The sequence below is a fragment of the Suricata suricatta genome, chromosome 8, assembly GCF_006229205.1.
Source record: "Suricata suricatta isolate VVHF042 chromosome 8, meerkat_22Aug2017_6uvM2_HiC, whole genome shotgun sequence".
NCBI classification, from domain to species: domain Eukaryota; kingdom Metazoa; phylum Chordata; class Mammalia; order Carnivora; family Herpestidae; genus Suricata; species Suricata suricatta.
Window position 1 is genome coordinate 72,727,138 of NC_043707.1, and position 18,901 is coordinate 72,746,038.

Genomic DNA, 18,901 nt, shown 5'->3' on the forward strand with positions numbered 1-18,901 from the left:
GATCATTTTATTATGTGCCTCTATCATCTTCTGTGGTAAGAACAAACAGCCCATCATGTGCTGACAACCCAAATGGACCAACTTTGCTTTGGTGACCGTCAGCTTAGGTGGGGCTTTAACATGTGCCTGCAGAGGGTGTTGCTTCAGGAAACTGCAGGTCTACTGCCATAGGACTAGGGAGCATTTATGGAACTTCTTGGTATAACTCAAGATTGTTGGGGGTGGGGGCGGCAGGGTTGAGGTAAATGCACAGGCGTTTCCTGTTTGTTAAGGTTTTTCCCTCCATGAGGAGGCAGTTAGGCTTTTGGAAAAAACTACATTTATAAATGAAATAATATATGTTAAAAAGTTTGGTGTTCTTGCTATTATATGTTAAGTACATCAGTGTTCTTCAAAGATGAATCGTAGTAACTCATTTTCTCTTTTAGGAGATTGCTTGGCAAAAAGTCTGTATCTGATCGAGTAGAATTATTTTGTGCCATTCTGTTAAGAATTTAAAAGTACATTATATGTAAATGCAAAGTGGTTGACTTAAGGCTGGGGAGGGGGGTTTGTCATTCATTTAACAAATCTCTGCTGTATACCGACCATGCCCAAGGCACTTCTGATTTACGTACTGGGGTTACATACTACAAAGATTAACCAGTCACAACTCCATAAGGAGCGAACAGTTCCAGAGTAGGGGTCCTAGGAGCATTTTAATTGTGAAATGGTTTTACAGAAAAGAGAGCATCACACAGTTCATTTGACCATGTTTCCAACAATCCAATTTAGGACACTTTGATGAAATAATAGAAGACCACCTCCGTAAAACAGATGTTCTGAGGGATTTCTGGGTAGCTTGGTGAGTTAAGTGTCTGACTCTTGATCTCAGCTCAGGTCTTGATCTCAAGGTCATGAGTTCAAAACCTGCATTGGGCTCTGCACTGGGTGTGGTGCCAACTTAAAACAAAACCAAACAAAACCAAACAGAGGTTCTGAGTCTGTTTCCACAGGCTTCCTGTTCAGAATCTCTTCATGAGTGAATGTGTCCCATGCTCTGGATTCTGAAGGAAGCACACCATAAGCCAGGACCATCAGGGGTCCCAGGTTGCTTTCGGAGACCGTCAAGGGGTCAGCGGCTTGATTCTGTGGCCAGCAGCCTTGACATGCCCCTGTCTTCTTAAAAATGTGTGACTTAATTAGATGCATCTGACAACTATTTTCCAGTGATTCATCTGTTGTTTTCGTCAATTGATTTTTCTTGGAAAATTGATTAAAACAATGTGGCCAAAGGCCATATCAGTGGCTAGACAGGACAAGTGGTGCCAGACAGCAGGATTTGTGAGCTGACCACTGGGCAGCGCTGTCCTTGTTCATTTTCCTCCTATCAGAATATGGAATTGTTTTAACCAAATGGAGAGAAGTTGGTTTTAATTTGACTTTATTTTAAGAGAGACTGTTTTAGCAAGTTAATTGTATTTTTGACTTATTAAATGTAACTTGTCAGAGAGAACGTTTTGACATACCTATTCAAAAGATGTAAAGAATATTCTTAAAATACTTGATGCTGGATTTTAGACTTTCTTTTCTCAGACACATTGGAGGAAGCCTGCACATGATAAAAACAGGAATTGAGTTAGACTTCCTTGGTGAGGCATTATAGCTTATGGAGGTGAATTAGCAGGAGCTGGTCTAGGTTACTTATTCATGGGTTTTGCATCATCTTTATTATTAAGATAATCATCCTCTGGTGTGCTAAATGTGGAACTCAGCCTGCCTACCCACTTTCTCTGTGGGTCTATATTAAGTTGCATGACTGTACATTTCAAGGCAAGAGTTTCCCTAAATTCATGCTGTGGGCATATCTAGGCCTGTAGCTTTACAGTTTAGCTTCACTGGTGAGACTGTTATAAATCTGCTTTTAAAAATGTTTTTATAAGATTTAATGTATCATCCCAATACATTAGTGCTTCATTTTCTGTATAACAGATTTTGAGTTTCTTATGTTCTCTTTACATGTTCTCAGCATAAGACATTATGACCATTTCATCATTTTCCTTTTTTTTTTTTCCAAGAACATGTATCATCTGCCTTCCCTTTATCTCTAAGATGGTTGTTATTTCATTTCCTGGAGTGGCCTCCCCTGTAAATGAGGCTCTTTGAGCATGAGGCTGCTACTCTAATACCAGTTTGTTTTCTTTGAGGTTTGATATTTTACTTAGGTCTTTTGCCATCTTTAGGGGAAAAAACTCAGTTCTTAGGTTTTGTTACCATCAAGTATTTGGTAGTCTCATTAGCAGTGACTGGTGACATCAGGTCAGCTGGACTTCAGAGAGTTCTGAATGTGTATTTAGAGAAAGTGTAATTCCAAAATTAAAATTACAAAATTTGAGGGGTGCCTGGGTGGCTCAGTCAGTTAGGAATCCGACTTCGGCTCAGGTCATGATCTCATGGTTCGTGAGTTCAAGACCTGCGTCAGGCTCTGTGCTGACAGCTCAGAGCCTGGAGCCTGCTTCAGATTCTGTGTCTCCCTCTCTTTCTGCCCCTCCTCTGCTAATGCTCTGTCTCTCATTCTCTCTCAAAAATAAATAAACATGAAAATTTTTTTAATTACAAAATTTGAATAATGAAATAGACTTTATAAGGTGGATTTCACATATAGTGTAAGATTAACTAACAAATGCTGTTGTATTACTGTGAATATAAGATGCCATCCATGTTTTTTAAGACTCCTCTATTTTAGAGAGGGAGACAGACCACAAGAGACTCTTAAATACAGAGAACAAACCAACGGTTGCTGGGGGATGGTGGTGATGGATTAAATGGGTGATGGGCATTATTAAGGAGGGCACTTGTTGGGATAAGCACTGGTGTCACATGTAAGAGATGAATCACTGGGTTCTACTCCAGAAACCAAGATGACACTATATGTTCACTAACTTGAAAATAAATTAATAACAGTAAAAACAGACTCCTCCAATTTAGAGATATTTAAAAGTGAAAAAAATAAATATCTTAGAATGAGTGAAATACAGAAGAAAAAGACCTAGGAGAGTATCTGGCATATAGATTTTGAACATGTTCCATCTCTTTTCAGAATATAGCCACTTGGCTCAATCAATTTAGCTTAAATGTTTTGTTTTCTTTTACTTTATCTTCAAATAAGAACGTTACAGGTAGAGGACCATCAGTTTGGCCTCTATTTTACAGTTGAGGAACTGGTGCTCAGTCATGCTAGGTGGCTAAGCCAAGGTCATGAACTGATCTAGTGATGGTAGGTCTTTGCTGCTCCAAGCCCAGTGGGAGAAGACGCTTTATAAAGAATCAGCCATCAAGTCTACTGAGATTCTAGAGCACCTTGTGAGTACCAGGCACTGCAGGAGGTTCAGCGTTTCCATTTCAAAGGCAGCAGGAAGAGGCAGCAACAGCCTGGGCAGGAGTCCACCAGGCTAGCTTCCCACCAATTCTGTGTCAGAGCTCTGTGACCTTGAAAGGCGCTCCCTGTTTCTAGACCTACTTGCTTCTCCTGCCAAGGTGGTGAGCTACACAATGATGAGACTATTTTTATGTGAGGTTCTTGGAATTGTTCTTTTATAGTTAACAGCTCACAATTTGCTTTTACTTAAATAAAACATATGTGTTTTTTCTCTCTCTTTTTTATTTTGAAAAGCATGAGACTTAACAGAAAAGTTGCAAAACAGCACAAAGATTTCCTTGTATACCCTTCATCTAGGTTTTCCGAAGGCTAACATTTTACTGCGTTTGTTTTATCATTCTTCAAACGTTAAATATTTCTCCTGAAATGTATGAGAATAAGGTACAGACATGATGTCTCTTTGCCTGTAAATACTTCAGCGTACATTTCCCCCAAACACGAGCATTCTCCTACATAACCACCTGCATGTTCAAAAGCATGAAGGAACATGGATACAGCACTATAATATACAAACACTATTCACATTTTATCAATTGTCCTGTTCTTTATAGAAAAAGAAAAGTGCCCACCTGTGAGCCCCTCTCCATGTGCCCGTTCCACACACCCTCTGCCACCTTCCTGATCCAGGATCACATAATGCATTTAGTTGTCAAATCACTTTAATCTCTTTTAATCTACGGCAAAATAAAGTTCCTTAGCCTTTACTTTTAAATGACCTTGACATTTTAAGAGAGTAAACTATTCCTCACTGGGTTTTTCTGTTTGACTTTATTGAGGTTATGCATTTTGGGCAGGAATACTACACAAACAGTAAGTTATTTCAGGAGGAGCATGATGTCTATTTATACCCTTACTGGGGATAACTTCGATCAGTGGTCGAGTGGCAGTTCCAGGTTCTCTCCTGGAAAGTTACTGGTCTTGTTACAATAAATACAGATTTTGTGGGGAGATACTTTGAAACATTTAAGTATCCTGCCTTTCAGCACACCTTGTCCCCCACACCTTGTAGCATTTGATGCGTGCCTGAAACAGTCCTTCTTGTTTCCTTGCCCTAGATTGTGTTCACTTAGGCCTCTCCATGTACCCTCAGGAGTGGAAAAACTCGTCCTTCTTCAGACTGGAATTTTATCGGTAAATACCTTTTTAAGTCTCATTTCTCGGGAGGCAGGGATGGGGAAAGCAGAGTAGGATAGTAAGACTATGACAATTTTTACCTTTTAATATTTTTTATTCAGGCTCTTACAAGTTGAAATTTCCTTTCACCTCAAAGGCATTGACCTACAGACGATTCACTCCCGAGAGTTACCGGACTGTTACGTCTTTCATAATACGGCAAGTGTCTGTCTTCCTGAAGCTGGTTCTTATTATTTTTCCTCTACTCATGTTGTAGATGCCGAGTGTAAATAAAACACACCAGCCTCTATAGATGTGCTAGATGTGGTGGTGTTTAATACAGCTAAATGATGCTTTCTAGCATTGTACATTGTGACCATTATTTCAGAAAATGAAGCAAGCCCTTTCCAGCTTTTTAAAGCCAGATTTCTGGGTTGGAAAGAGGAGTTTTCAAAAGTGGCTTTGACCTCGCATTCCTCTTATACATTAGAAAAAAAAAAGTTTATGAAGGGTGTTTTAAGTGTCTAGGATATGTTTCCTACTTTCAAAGGGAAAGTCTTTGCAACTTTGTAGCAAATGCTTTCAAACCTCAAGGCAGAAACTATCCCCTTGATCTGAGGGCCAGTCTGCAAAGGATTAGTTGTTGCTTCTTTTGTTTTGAAAGAAGGTTTCTGCAGTAGAAGAAAATGTATTCACGTCTGTGAGGAGAGTAACATGCCTTCTCATTTCATGGGGTTTGACGCTTTCTCTCCCTCCTTGCTCCCTCCCTCCTGTTTATTGAGGGACAGACGTGAATGCTGAGGCTGAGCTGACAGCTGTTTGTGACAGCCTTTTAGTAATTCAGAGGAGTGCTCCATTCAACAACAATCAATAAATACATAATGAGCACCCCCCCCCCCCCCCCCCCCGCACCAGGCACTGCCCTGCTGTAGAGGTACCCTGGCCCTCAGGAAGCTTACAACCCTACGGAATAGATAGACCAGAAAACAGATAAGCAAAGAGATAAATGTAATTATAAATCTTGACATGTGGTAAGGAAGAATGTCTCTGGCAAAGAAGAGCATGATTAACCTCTTTGGGGTGACCCACACGTTACAAAACACATTACAAAGTCCCCAAAACTCCTCAAGCAAAGAGCTCACAGGGCTGACTGTATAGGTGATGTGTAACTAAATCCCCAAGTGCCTGCACATCTCTACACATAAGCCACGCTGTGTGTAATCCAAGAACATCACTGGAACCACTCTCCAGAGGCTGGAGAATCAAACCTGCAGCCCCCCCACCAATCCCTGTGATCTGTGAGCACACCTCTGCTAAGCCTGGCACACGCGAGGTCTCATTCTCCTTTAGGAAAGCCCCAACACACTTCTCTCAAGCACATATCACTTATAAACTAAATGACAGAAACATAATGCGGAAGATTGAGAGCATTTGGAAATCTTAAATTCAGCCTGCAGCCTGGGAGCAATCCGTGTCACCTCTGAAAGCATTATAGGTAGCATTTGAAGCAAACAGAAAAATAGTGTCCAGCCCTAGCAAAGACCTAGAATTTCATACCCAAAGGAGTAAGTTGAAGTCAATGCTTTTAAATTCCATTCAGTATAATAAATGAGATCATTGTATTCTCTTGTCAAAGATTGGTGAATCTTGTTTTTGTTCCTGGGACTAACAGTTAGTTGTTTTGCTCCAAGATTTCTCTGAACCTGAATACACTCAGTAAAATGGATTCAGTAGATTCCATGTATTTAGCCTTTGAATCATGTTTTTTTCATTAATAATAAAAACTTGCAGGGTGCCTGGGTGGCTCAGTTGGGTAAGTGTCTGGCTTCGGCTCAGGTTATGATCTTGAGGTTCATGGGCTCAAGCCCCTTGTCTGGCTCTGTGCTGACAGCTCGGAGCCAGGAGCCTGATTCAGATTCTGTGACTCCCTCTCTCTGCCCCTCCCCTGCTCATGCTCTGTCTCTGTCTCTCAACAATAAATAAATGTTAAAAAAAATTAATTAATAAAAAGAAATAGAAACTTGTAAAGGAATCACGTGATGAGGACAGTTTCATCAGTAGAACTAGTTCTGAATCAGCATCCTGTCCGGATGCCAGTGATATTTGAAGCAGAGTTTATCTATCTAGTATGCTGTACATTCCGTGGGGCGTAACTTTTCCATACATTTGTGTCTCCAGATTACCTTTGACAATAAAGCTCACAGCGGCAAGATCAAAATCTTCTTTGGCAGTGAGGCTAAAATTGAAGAATGTAAAGACTTGAACATATCTGGATCCAGTAAGTATGTCACATGCTTGCCCGTCGTGGGTTACAGATGATTTTTAACACTTCGTTTTGGGATTTGGGAGCGCTTAAATGCTTTATTTGGATGGTGAAAGGAAGAAAGAGCTCCAGAAAACTATTGAGCATATCCTAACTGTATGCAGCATATCCTAAAGCTTTGCCTTTTTGCTCCGTTTCGGTAGATGTTGATTCGTTGCACACCTCTTAGGAGAGACAGTGTTCCCATTTCTGGAGCCAGACTGCCTGGGTTTGGGTCTTGGTTCTGTTCACTGTGCCTATGATCTTGGGCAAATCAGTTAGCTTCACTATTTATAAGTATCTTTCTCTATAAAATGAGGGTGATGATAGTATCTGCCTTCCAGGATGTTGAGTATTCAGTGAGTTCGTATGTCAAGGAAAGCACCGAAAACAAGAGTTGGCACATAGTAGTCGCTAGGCACTACAGAAAAATGAAGAAAACGCCTTAGTGAGAGAGATTGACATGTCTGTAAATCTCTGATGGGTCATGGATAAGAATAAGTGGTGGAGGTAAAAAGGGATAAAGAAAGCGAAGGTTAACTTTGGGACAGAGTGAGAAAATCTATCAGTGTTGTTGGGGAAGTTATATTTTGAGCTGAACCTTTGATAGCAGAGAAGGATCAAGGCCCTCAGAGCTCCAAGAGCAGCCTGTACACACATTGGGTGGTTAACTCGGTTGTTACTCAGAAAATATGTCTTCATCCATAGTGTAAAATGGGCTATGTGGGGGGTCGTGATCGTGTTAATAATGTATTGTCAGTACTTTTTAACTTATAAGTTTTGTTGAACTGAATTTGCCTTTGACCGGATTTTCAGAACAAAATAAAATGTAAAACACCCATGGTTTTTGACTATTTTAGATTTGTTTTAATCTAGATTTGTCTATGGGCCTGTTGCTCTTCCAGTTATACGATACATCCTAATGAGTCTGAAGGTTTGGTTTCAGTATTTCTACTAAGTGACTCAAGGCTCTGGTCAGCATGGGCAGTTTTAGATTCCTTCTGTTTGAAAGTGGTTCCTATTTCCCAGCAGACACACATCCCAAGTCAGGTATAGGGTCAGCTATTTTATGTGAGAAAAGCTAACCTTTGTCACATATGAAATGTGGTTTGGAACAGTCATTGTGACTGAAGCCTTAGTTGGTCAAACAGGTTTCCTTCCTCCCCACAGGGCTGCTGTATGTTGGGGAGTTTTCCTCGCCCCTGCTCAGAAGGGAAGCGTTCTGGCTCCCTGCTGTGGCCAGTGGAGGGAAACCCACCTCATCCATCCCTCAGTAGGAATACTAACATTTGAGTTTCTCCCAGAGCTGTGTCTGAAGAAACGAGATTCTGTTACTAGGAGAATATGAATTTAAAATAAAATGATATGACCTGAAACATTAAAAAGCTGAAATTTGGAAACCAGCTTAGAAAGTAGGTTTCACCCCGTGTCTGTGAAAACTGGTGGAATGATTGCTTTGGCCTTGGGGGATGTGAGCCAAAGGCAAGGGTGACATCTGGTGGAATCTTGGTGCTGTTTCCCTAAAGTTCTGAGGCTCCTTCATGTCCATCCACTTACTCTGACACTTCTGTCTTCCTCTTGTCATCTCCTATGTTCTTGCAGGGCGAAATGTGAGGGGTTGTCCACTTTCACATACAAACCTCATGTTGCCTTTTATGGCTTCTAATACCTGTCCCCAAATGTGGCACCAATCTTTACTTTAACTGGATTTTATAAACGTAGCAAGTCAGGCATGAGGGGCTGGAGGAAGTAGGTGTTAGTGGGCAAGGTTGCCCACTGATGGGCGATTTCCCAGGTGTCTCAGGGAAAAAGGAGTGTGGTAAACAGGGGGAGCCCTGGGTGTGAGTCACCCAGGTGGGCAGTGGCAGTGTGAGCAGGACTGACTCCTCAGGAGGACTGGGTGGGTGTAGGACTACCCTAGCCAGGTTGGTTAAGGCCATCTCTCCGGAGAAGTATTCTATAAACCCATTTTGAGAAACGTTCCTATGGGTGTAACCGAGGTTCACTGGAGTAAGAGCAGTTGTGATGTTCATAAAAACTTTTTGTAACATGCCAACTAGTCTTCTTAATAGATCAGATTAAAACAGAATATGAGAGAGAGAGAGAGAGAGAGAGGGAGAAACCAAGAAACAGGCTCTTAATGATATAGAACACACTGATGGTTAGCAGAGGGGAGACAGGTGGGAGGGTGAAATAGGTGATGGGGGTTAAGGAGTGCACCTGTGATGGGCGCAGGCTGATGTACGGAGTGTTCTGTGTTGCATGCCTGGAACTAATAGAACACTATGTTGACTAACTGGATTTAAAATAAAAACTTAAAAACCTGAAAAAATAAAAATGAATTTAAAAAGGTATGTGAAGCTAATATGACAAGAATAAACAAACAATATGATACTGATTTCTCTGTTAGGAGGGATACTTTATCCATCTAGATCTGGGCCTCCATTTTCCTACTTAAAAATAAAGCCCAGTATAAGTAATCATAGAGATTTTGTTCTAGATGTACGTCAGAGGGAACGGACTAGAAATCCATAAGGATTTCAGTCTCATCTTCCCAGGAACTGCATCTATTTCCTCCATCTCATTCCATGGCCCTGATAGATAGATAGACATACAGATACATTGAAGGATAGATAAATGATAAAAAGAAAGAAAGAAGGAAAGAAAGAGAGAAAGAAAAAGATACATATATACTTACATACATACATAGAAAGATAGATCGATACATAGATACATAGAAAGATAGGTAGGTAGATAGATACATAGACTAGGTAGGTAGACAGAAAGAAACATACACAGGAAGACACATAGATAAAAAGATGGATATATAGAAAGGAAGGTAGGGAGTGAGAGAGGAAGGAAGAAAGAAGGATGAAAATTAAAAAGGAAGTAGATACATACATACTTATGTAGAAAGATCGATACATAGAAAGAAAGAGAGAAAGAAGGAAGGAAAAGAAAGAAAGGGTCAGTCGCGTTTTAGTTAAATTGTTTTCTTACCTACCCATTAGAGGTTATCACAAGGTAACTTAAGCTTCTTCATTATACGATTGCTAGGCGCCATTGCAACAAGCACTGGGCATGGGTGATCTCACCTGATTTCCTGACAGCCCCTGAGGCAGACCCAGTGCCCCTCTACTTGGCAGTGGAGGCATCTGAAGCTCAGTGAGCCTCAGCCATCCGCTCAGTGAAGTATACTTGCTCGCTGGCTATGCTCAGACCACACAGGATGAGCTCTTTGCCCCCAGACACTCCCGCCATCATTGCTCATGCCCTTGCATTATTAAATCCGTAGACACTTGGTCTTTTTGTTAAACGCCTTTTCTGCAGAAGTGTCGTTGTGGAGTGCTCCGATTTATAACTCCCCCGAGCATGCCACCTCAGGTCTCCTGCCCTCAGTCTTGTTCCCTTGTCCCGTGGCCCTTCTCAGTCTACTTCCTGAGCTCATCTCCTCTTAATTCCCCATTTTGATGCCCCTTCCCGTGGTGCTTCCTAGTTGTGTTTTCTTCTGTGGTCTCTTTCAGTGGCTGTGTCCACACCCGTGGCTTCAGCTACCACCAAGTCGTCCTCTCTTGTCATGAATGTCCAGACTGAGCTCAGGTCACCCAACACAGAAAAGCCGGAGTCATTCCTGGATGGTCCTTCTCTCTTATGGCTTAGGTCTCTCTGGAGACCAGGTTGACTCTTGGTCTCTCACAGCTCTGTGCCTTGTCCTCTCCCTCTGCCTAAAACTTAACTCACCCCTTCACAGGGTCTAACTGGGATCATTCAGTAGTCTTCTCATGTTGTGCTGGAGCTCTGCACTTCTCCATAAACGTGCTGAGGCATCACGAAAGCACGGACACTGTAGTGGTGAACAAACACACACAGTCCTGCTCCCTAGGGTCAATCATTTAGTGAGGGAGGTAGACATCAATTGATGTGCAATAGGAAGCACTATAAATGCATGCTGTTATCTGCCTGGGACTGTTCCAAGTGCTTTCATATATGAACTTGTTAAATCTTCACAACAGCCGTATGATGTAGGTTTTTTAAAAAAATTCTACTCATGGGTGGGTGGGAAGGATGAGGACCCTGAAGCACCTTCCCCAAGGCTCCATGGCTTCTGAGTGCAGAACTAGGATTCAGAGCCTGCTCATTAGGCTCCCTGTTTTGCACTGTCCCTGTGTTCCTTGCTGTGTGTATCATCTTAGAAGACAGAATTGCAGGCTCAGTGGCCATCAAACAAAGAATGAAAGGAGCTATGAGTGTGTATGCTTGTGGAGAGTGAGAGTACAGGAGGGGGCTGATAATGATGGGAATTTAGGGAATTCTCTTCTGAGAAGCAAATATTTAATCTGAAACCCAAGGCTGAAAAAGACTAATCTAACTTGTATGGTGTGCTCCAGGCAGAGGGATCAGCCCTAGCAAAGTCCCTGAGGCCAGAAGGCCAGCCATTCTGGTAGGAGCAGGATGGCGGAAGAACTGTATAGCGTCAAGGTAGAGGAGGTGGGGGAGAGAGCCGAGGGGCAGGTGATCCAGCTGCAGGCGTGGGAGGGGCCAGTCGTTTGGAATGCTACCATCAGGTCTCGGAGAAGCTGAGGCTACAGGTATATCTTCCTCCAGTGCATTCCCCCATGCTACTGTGTAGTCTGTGACCACAATTTGATTACTGCTGTTGTTCCATTGCAAGAGGCTATTTTCTCCATGTGCAGAAGAACTTGGCACTATTTGCTGGTAACGTACACAGTAAGATTGAGAAGCAGAAATGCGGATTCTGGGGATGCCTGGTTGGCTCAGTCAGATAAGCATCGACTTTGGCTCAGGTCATGATTTCACATACAGTTCGTGAGTCTGAGCCCTGTGTCAGGCTCTGTGCTAACAGTCCAGAGCTCGGAGCCTGCTTTGGATTCTGTCTCCCTCTCCTTGTGCCCCTCCTCCACTTGCACTCTGTCTCTGTCAAAAGTAAATAAACATTTAAAAAAAAAGAAATGAGGATTCTGAGGAGCGGTGCTTTAAGTTGTTCCTTCATTAATGGAGAATTTGGTATTTGTGCTTTTAAGGAAAAGAACTCAAGACAATGCCAGTTTTGCCTCTTTTGAATGAGCCCACATGGACTACCTTCTGTTGACTTCCATTCTATAGGAAGTATTTTTAGTACATTTAGCAAAGAGCTTATATGTTTTTAAACATACTGCTTAACATCAGAGAGTGTTTTACCCTATTTAAAGACTTCTAAATGAATACAGTGTGATTTCTTTCTGATATTTAAACATTTATCATTTGAACTTTTCAGACTGCCATTTGTTTGGAAATTATTCCAAAGTAAGGTGTGTTTAACATGTGAATTCTGTGTTTTGTTCCTCAGTGCAGAAAAACACCCAGTATATCCTGGCATTTGATGCATTTGTCATTGTGATATGCTTGGCATCTCTTATTCTGTGCACAAGATCCATTGTTTTGGCTCTAAGGTTACGAAAGGTAAGTGTGTGTTCAAATATTCTCCCTCCCTTCTTGGCCTCCATTCTGTTTGTGCAGACAGTGGACACTTGATGTCGGGTCATCCTGCCCTTTCTGGAGCTCTTGACTAAATTAGATCCCTTGGAATGATTGCCCCCATACAAGGCATTAATCAACGAGGCATGCAGGGGTGGGTAAAGGCTCCTGGCATGGTAGGTGGGATCAGATCATTATCTTGCTTAAAACTGAGCTGCTAAGCATAGTGCACAGTGGTGAACTCTCACTCAGGCTTTTGAATGTTTCCAGAATAAACAAGACCCTTTTAAAATCAGGCGTGATCTGAAGAACAGAGTAATAGCATGTGTGGGTTTCATCTTTTGTCATCAAATCAGAGTTCATTTTGACAGGGAGACATGGTAAATGGGTTATAATGAAGCATAAAATACTTTTTTCTATGTTTAAAAATAGTTTATTCTCTCCTGAGTTTCATTTTACCTTTTTACCCTTCGAATTCTTGTGAATATATACTTCAGCTCTCCACAAATGGTGTTCTGGTTTGGTGGACGTGTGTGAAATGCAGACCGGGGTCAGAGGTGTTGCAGGAAGTCATCATTTGTGGGTATCGCCTGTGGAGCAGGAAAATAGCGTACAATCTATTTTTCTCACTCTTTTTTTAAAATGCTGATCTATTTTTGAGAGAGAGTGAGAGAAAGTGTGAGAATGAACAGGGGAGGGCCAGAGAGAGAGGGAGACACAGAATCTGAAGCAGGCTTCAGGCTCTGAGCTGTCAGCACAGAGCCCAGCGAGGGGCTTGAACTCACGAACCACGAGATCATGACCTGAGCCGAAGTCAGACACTCAACCAACTGAGCCACCCAGGCGCCCTATTTTTCTTACTCTTGACCTTTGTCAGCTTATTTTGTAAATATATGCTTCTCTTTCCTGTCCCCCACGCCTCTTGATATTCTCCATCCGAGGTCATGGTCCTGGGTCTGCCGAAGTTAGGGGCCACCATTGTGAATCACCACTGACTCCCACCCTTGGGAGTATACATTCTGGAGCCAGGCTGCCCAGATCCAAATCCTGGCCTAGCCTCTCCGTGCCTCAGTTCCCTCTCCTGGAACTAGGCCTGCTTCATTCTGTGGTCAGATTGAAGGAGTTGATAATGTGTAAAATATTGGGAATGTACTATGTGTTAGCAATTATGGCAAGAGGCTCTCAGTGTTAGAACATAAGCATTTGATGTCTGAGTGAACTTAGCAGGTACTAGAATGCCTACATTTAGCTGCAGTAGATTATGGGGGAAACTGGGCCATAATCCCCACCCGTGAAGAGGATCCATCAAGTTGGGGAAGGTAACGCCGTATCATTTCACAGGCGAGAGCACTGTTTTGCGCTTGTCTTCTCCTTCCAGAGGGCAGTGTGGTTTGTAAGAAATGCTTTTTAAAATGTCTGCCGCAGAGATTTCTCAATTTCTTCCTGGAGAAGTACAAGCGACATGTGTGTAACGCCGACCAGTGGGAGTTCATCAATGGATGGTATGTCCTGGTGATTATCAGCGACCTAATGACAATAATTGGATCCGTATTAAAAATGGAAATTAAAGCAAAGGTGAGGGGCAGCCCATTCTAATGTTCTGCTCTTTCTATTCTTCTGGGGGACCCTTAGGCACTTTGAGGTATAAAATCCTTATGGAGATGACTTTGAGTCTGATGTTTTCTCTTTTCTCACATCCATAACACTGAAGCTTCCTCTGACTTGATTCCTGATCAAAGGAAAGTAAAGAAGCTGTTGTTCTGTGGAAATGGATATTGCTAGGACTATCCCCCGGGAAACTCAGCATCTTCACAATAGAAACTGAAGTTTGAGAAAATTGCCTGTTTGGGTGGGCTTCATTTTTTTTTTTTTTTTTTAAGTTGCACCTGGCCCATGAACTTGTCATGGCAGGAGCCAGAGGTGAGATCCATGACTGATGGGTGTGCTTGGAGGGGGATGGGGGCAGGAATACTGAGTGACCATTAGGCACCTGACACCTTCATGTTGTTGGCTGACTTAATCTCATGACTACATCTTGACCCCTCCTCCTTCATCTGGCTGTTCTCCCCTCCATGCTGTCAGTCAGCACATCCCCTGACCGCCTGAAGGCTCCCTCCTCTCCACCCTGCCTAGTCTGGCTCCTTCATGCTACCTTCCTCGCAGCACTGCCCTTTTTTTTTGGTTTGTTTATTTATTGACTTGGGGTGTGCAGAGAGGCAGAGAGAAGATGGAGAGAATCCCAAGAAGGCCCGGACTGTCCGTGCAGAGCCTGATGCGCGTCTTGAAGTCAAGAACTGTGAGATCGTGACCTGAGCTGAAATCAAGAGTTGGATGCTCAACCGACTAAGCTGCCCAGGCACCCCTACAGCAGTCTCCTCATTGGTTTTCCCACCTTCCTCCTTCTAGTGCTCAGATCCATCCATACCACTGTCAAACTAGTTTGTCCAGAAGTGTCTAAATCCTCTCTGCCTCACAGGCCCCAGTTGGGATGAAGTGGCCTCCCTCCCTGCCCTCGGTCTCCTGGATGCATCAGTACTCGTCTCTAGGACATGCTGCTGGCTCTTGGCCTGTGTCTTTGTTCAGCCTTTGTCCTTTGACCTGCAGTGTCCTCTCCCAGCGTGCCCACCAGGCCCAGCTCCGTTCTGGAGTCACACTGTGGAGAGCCCTATGTGACATGCTGGGCATTGTGGCTCTCTTTGCACTTCGCATATTACATTAGAACTGTGTTTGTGTGTTTGTCTCCTCAATTAGACCTGGAAATCCTTGAGAGAAAGAACTGGGTTAGCAAATCACGTTGGAGTTTTCTTTCTAAAATTGCCAAATGGTATTGTTTGGTATTTAACAAACACCATTACCTTATACTCTTTAATGCCTAGGTAAAGGCAGTTCCTATTTCAGGATACCGTTTGAGCAAAACCTCAGTTCAACCAATTCAAATACTAAAAGGAAATGAGAAACACATTTGGAATTGTGCTATTTTCCTCTCCAGTTTACGGGCTCTTACTATCACGGATGGAGAGGCAGGCAGTCCATTCTTTTCCAGTCCATTTAAAGTGAGGCTAATACGCTGAGCGGAGTGGAGTGTTTTACTCATGTCTGTTTTTTCATTCCTTAGAATCTCACCAATTACGATCTGTGCAGCATTTTGCTCGGAACGTCTACGCTCTTTGTCTGGGTTGGCGTCATCAGATACCTGGGTTACTTCCAAGCATATAATGTAAGGGTGTGGCATTGGGTAGGGCACTAGGATTGAGACTCACTCCTTCTTTCGATGCCAGTAAGCTACTTTTAAATTCTCCTCCTTCCGTTGATTTTTATTTCAGGTGCTCATTTTAACGATGCAAGCCTCACTGCCCAAAGTCCTTCGCTTCTGCGCTTGTGCGGGCATGATCTATCTGGGCTACACATTCTGTGGCTGGATTGTCCTAGGACCATATCACGACAAGGTGTGTGGCACTAATTCTTCCTTCTGTGAATTAAGCACCTGGGACCCTTACACGTGGGTCCCAGCACTGCCCTGCTTTCCACCCAGCGCTAGCACGTGCTCTCGACCTCAGTAAGACCTATCTCTGCGCTGGCTTTCTTTCCCTCCTCAGGGTCCTGAAGCGACTTCAGGATATCGAAACAGGCACTATAGAACTGTACCATTCTCTTGTCTGCGGCTGGCTTTAGGGGGCACATATTAACCTAGCTAATCATCAAAGGAGAAATATTTGGACATGACATCACTACAATAAAAATGAAAAGTAAGTGAAGAAAGTCAGATTCACTGAGGAGAATGAAGGTGGACAAAGACTGCCCAGAATGACCATCTTGGGTTTATGATTAAAATGATAACACATCTTGCCCTTATAGGTGGTTTTGATTACAACGTCATCTTAGTGCCTTATTAAAGATCAGTATCTGAGTTCTAAACTAACACTGGGCTTCAGTTGGCGGCAGCGTCTTAGGGACAGCAAAGTTATGTTCAGATGTTCTTCTTTTAAAACAGTAAATTTGATGCGTAGATGCCTCAGGAAATGAAATTAGGAGACCTTGGTTTCATACCAAAAAAAGTAAAAGGAATTATTGCATTTTATAGTTTTTCTTCCATGGGTTTCTGGCTGTTGGAACAAACAACAGAAACAATGCAATGAAAAAGATAGCAGCTATTACTTGATGCTTGTGTGTTAGGTACTGTGCGAAGCATTTCTGTCTTTTCTCATTTAGTTTCTACAGCCCAGGCTACAGTTTTCTTGGCTTATATTCTCTGCAAGGAGAAAAGAGGTAGAAATGCAGAGGACTATGTTAAAGCCTATCGAACAGCTCAGCCTTAAGTTTTTTGTTTTTGGGGGTTTTTTAAATTTTATTTTTGAGAGAGAGAGACAGCATGAATGGGGGAGGAACATAAAGAGAGAGGGAGACACAGAATCTGAAGCGGGCTCCAGGCTCCGAGCTGTTAGCACAGAGCCCGGCTCAGGGCTTGAACTCAAGAACCGTGAGATCATGACTTGAGCCGAAGTTGGACCCTTAACTGACTGAGCCACTCAGGCACCCCAGCTGAGCCTTAAGTGTTGACCTTGATAGTTGCATTAAACAAAACATATGATCAAATCTGGTTTGCAAACTACTTACTAAAAGTGAGCATCCACAAAGTTCTAACTTCTTGTGTTCTCATACTAATATAAATCCTAGTAACTTGACACACAAGCAAGCTTTCTCCTCTTTAAGTGTTACATTTAATATGTCCAGAAAGAATGACTGTTTTCCTTTTTGAGAAATTATGTAATGAACAAAGTGACAATTCCCGGGTTAATAGTAAATCTTGATAATCTTATTGCTCTTCCAATTTCATGCCACTATTTTAAAGGTGACTCATGAGTAAAAATCATTCTTTGATATAGTCTCTCTGATCTGGAGTACTTACCTTCTTACCGCTTAGGAAAATTTCCGTTTTTCTTCCTTCCTTACGTCCTGCTCTGAATGCTGCTCCACATCCTTGTCACTAGGGGGCAGTGTTGTACTGTGTGGAATAAATACTGAGCTTAAGAATTTCTGCTTCAGTTCACTGGTTTCAAGGCCTCAGGATGAGTGGTTCTTTCTCCTTTGCCCTCCATTTCCCCTACTCCATCATTATTCTGGAAGGTGCTCATATAATGTTGCTTGAATTTTACTAAAATAGCTACCATTTCCAAGCATTATATGTTAGATAGATATAATGCCCAAGTTCTTTACTTCTTGCTATGTCAACCCTCCCAGCAGCCCTGTGGGAGAAATACTACATTTCTTTTACCTAAAATTGGGATCTTAAGATGTTAGTTTTCTCGAGGTTACATAGCTAGTAAATGGTAGGTAGGATTCCCACCCAGGTTTGTGTGAACCCAATCCACATGCTTTGACCAATGCCCTGTAGGGCTTTTCTTGGTATTCTCTAAAATACATCATTACAGAAGAGCATTTAGTTTGATCCATGAATAGATCAACTGTGAGAGGAGAGCTACTTAATCAGTCTTACTTCCCTCGATGTGTCAAGGTTACCTTGAAGTTGTTTTTTTAGGCTAAGTGTGTTTTCCTATGTTCGGTTCTGTCCTTTTAAAGAATCCAGGTGAGAGTGGGATTCTCTGGACTAGCATTGTCCCATAAAAATGTGAGAGCTCCGAATGAGAGCCACATGTGTACTTCCAAATTTTCTAGTAACCACATTTAAAAAAAAAGAAACAGATGCATTGATTTTAATTATTTATTTACTCCAATATATATAAAGTATTACTTAAGCATGTATACAATATAAAACATTGAGATTTTTACATTCCTTTTTTTTTGTAGTTTGAAATCTGGTGTGTATTTTATCCTGATAGCACATCTCAGTTTGGACCAACTGTATATCAGATGCTCGGTGATCACATGTAGCTAATGTCTGCTGTACTGTACCTTGCACCTCTTGACCTGTGTCTCTCCCTTAATGTCAGCCATCCGTTTCTCCCCCGGAGGAGCAGAGGGATGAGGGCTGTCTCTAGGGTTGCGTAGCAGGTCTCTTTATGACGTCTATCTCTCCTCCCTAGCCAGACTGATATATTGGGGAAACGCATAGTTGAATTAATTCAGTGAAGGCCTTAGTCAATGGAGGAAGAAATCCTTCAGTCTGGTTCTAGACTTTTGTGTTTTTCTTGTCAATTGTGCTTCTTCTTCTTCTTTGAATCTGAAGTTCAAAATGTTTACTGCCCCTGGACCCCTCCCCTGCAAATTAATCTAAACAGTCAGAAATTTCAGATTCTGTCAGCATCTGTTGAAGTAGAAGACCCTGAGAATTACCCGAAGTGTGGAAAAGCTGGGTGCCACAACAAGCATTTTCTAGGATTTCTAAGATCACAGCAACCTTGGGTATGGAAGCTAACTCTTCCTTTAAACAAACAGAACACTGCAAAGAGGAGATATCAGGAGAACTAGACCTTCACATGGCTCTTTTTTTATGTTTATTTAGTTTTGGGAGACAGAGAGACAGAGTACAAGCAGAGGAGGGGCAGAGAGAGAAAGAGAATCTGAAGCAAGCTCCAGGCTCTGAGCTGTCAGCACAGAGCCTGATGTGGGGCTCGAACTCACAAAGCATGGGATCA

At 42.4% G+C, this 18,901-nt stretch overlaps 1 protein-coding gene across 2 annotated transcripts in view; it reads left to right on the plus strand.

Annotated features, from left to right (window-relative positions):
• The window catches only part of MCOLN2 (mucolipin 2), a 56,434-nt gene that overhangs the window by 26,163 nt on the left and 11,370 nt on the right, over positions 1-18,901 (plus strand). Inside the window, exons 5-11 of one of the 2 annotated variants that reach the window (XM_029947793.1) lie at positions 4,474-4,549; positions 4,654-4,750; positions 6,710-6,809; positions 12,181-12,293; positions 13,734-13,883; positions 15,424-15,525; positions 15,632-15,754. In XM_029947793.1, coding sequence (XP_029803653.1) covers positions 4,474-4,549; positions 4,654-4,750; positions 6,710-6,809; positions 12,181-12,293; positions 13,734-13,883; positions 15,424-15,525; positions 15,632-15,754 — 761 coding nt within the window. The remainder of the gene's footprint in view (positions 1-4,473; positions 4,550-4,653; positions 4,751-6,709; positions 6,810-12,180; positions 12,294-13,733; positions 13,884-15,423; positions 15,526-15,631; positions 15,755-18,901) is intronic. The other variant, XM_029947792.1, reaches the window with a different exon arrangement.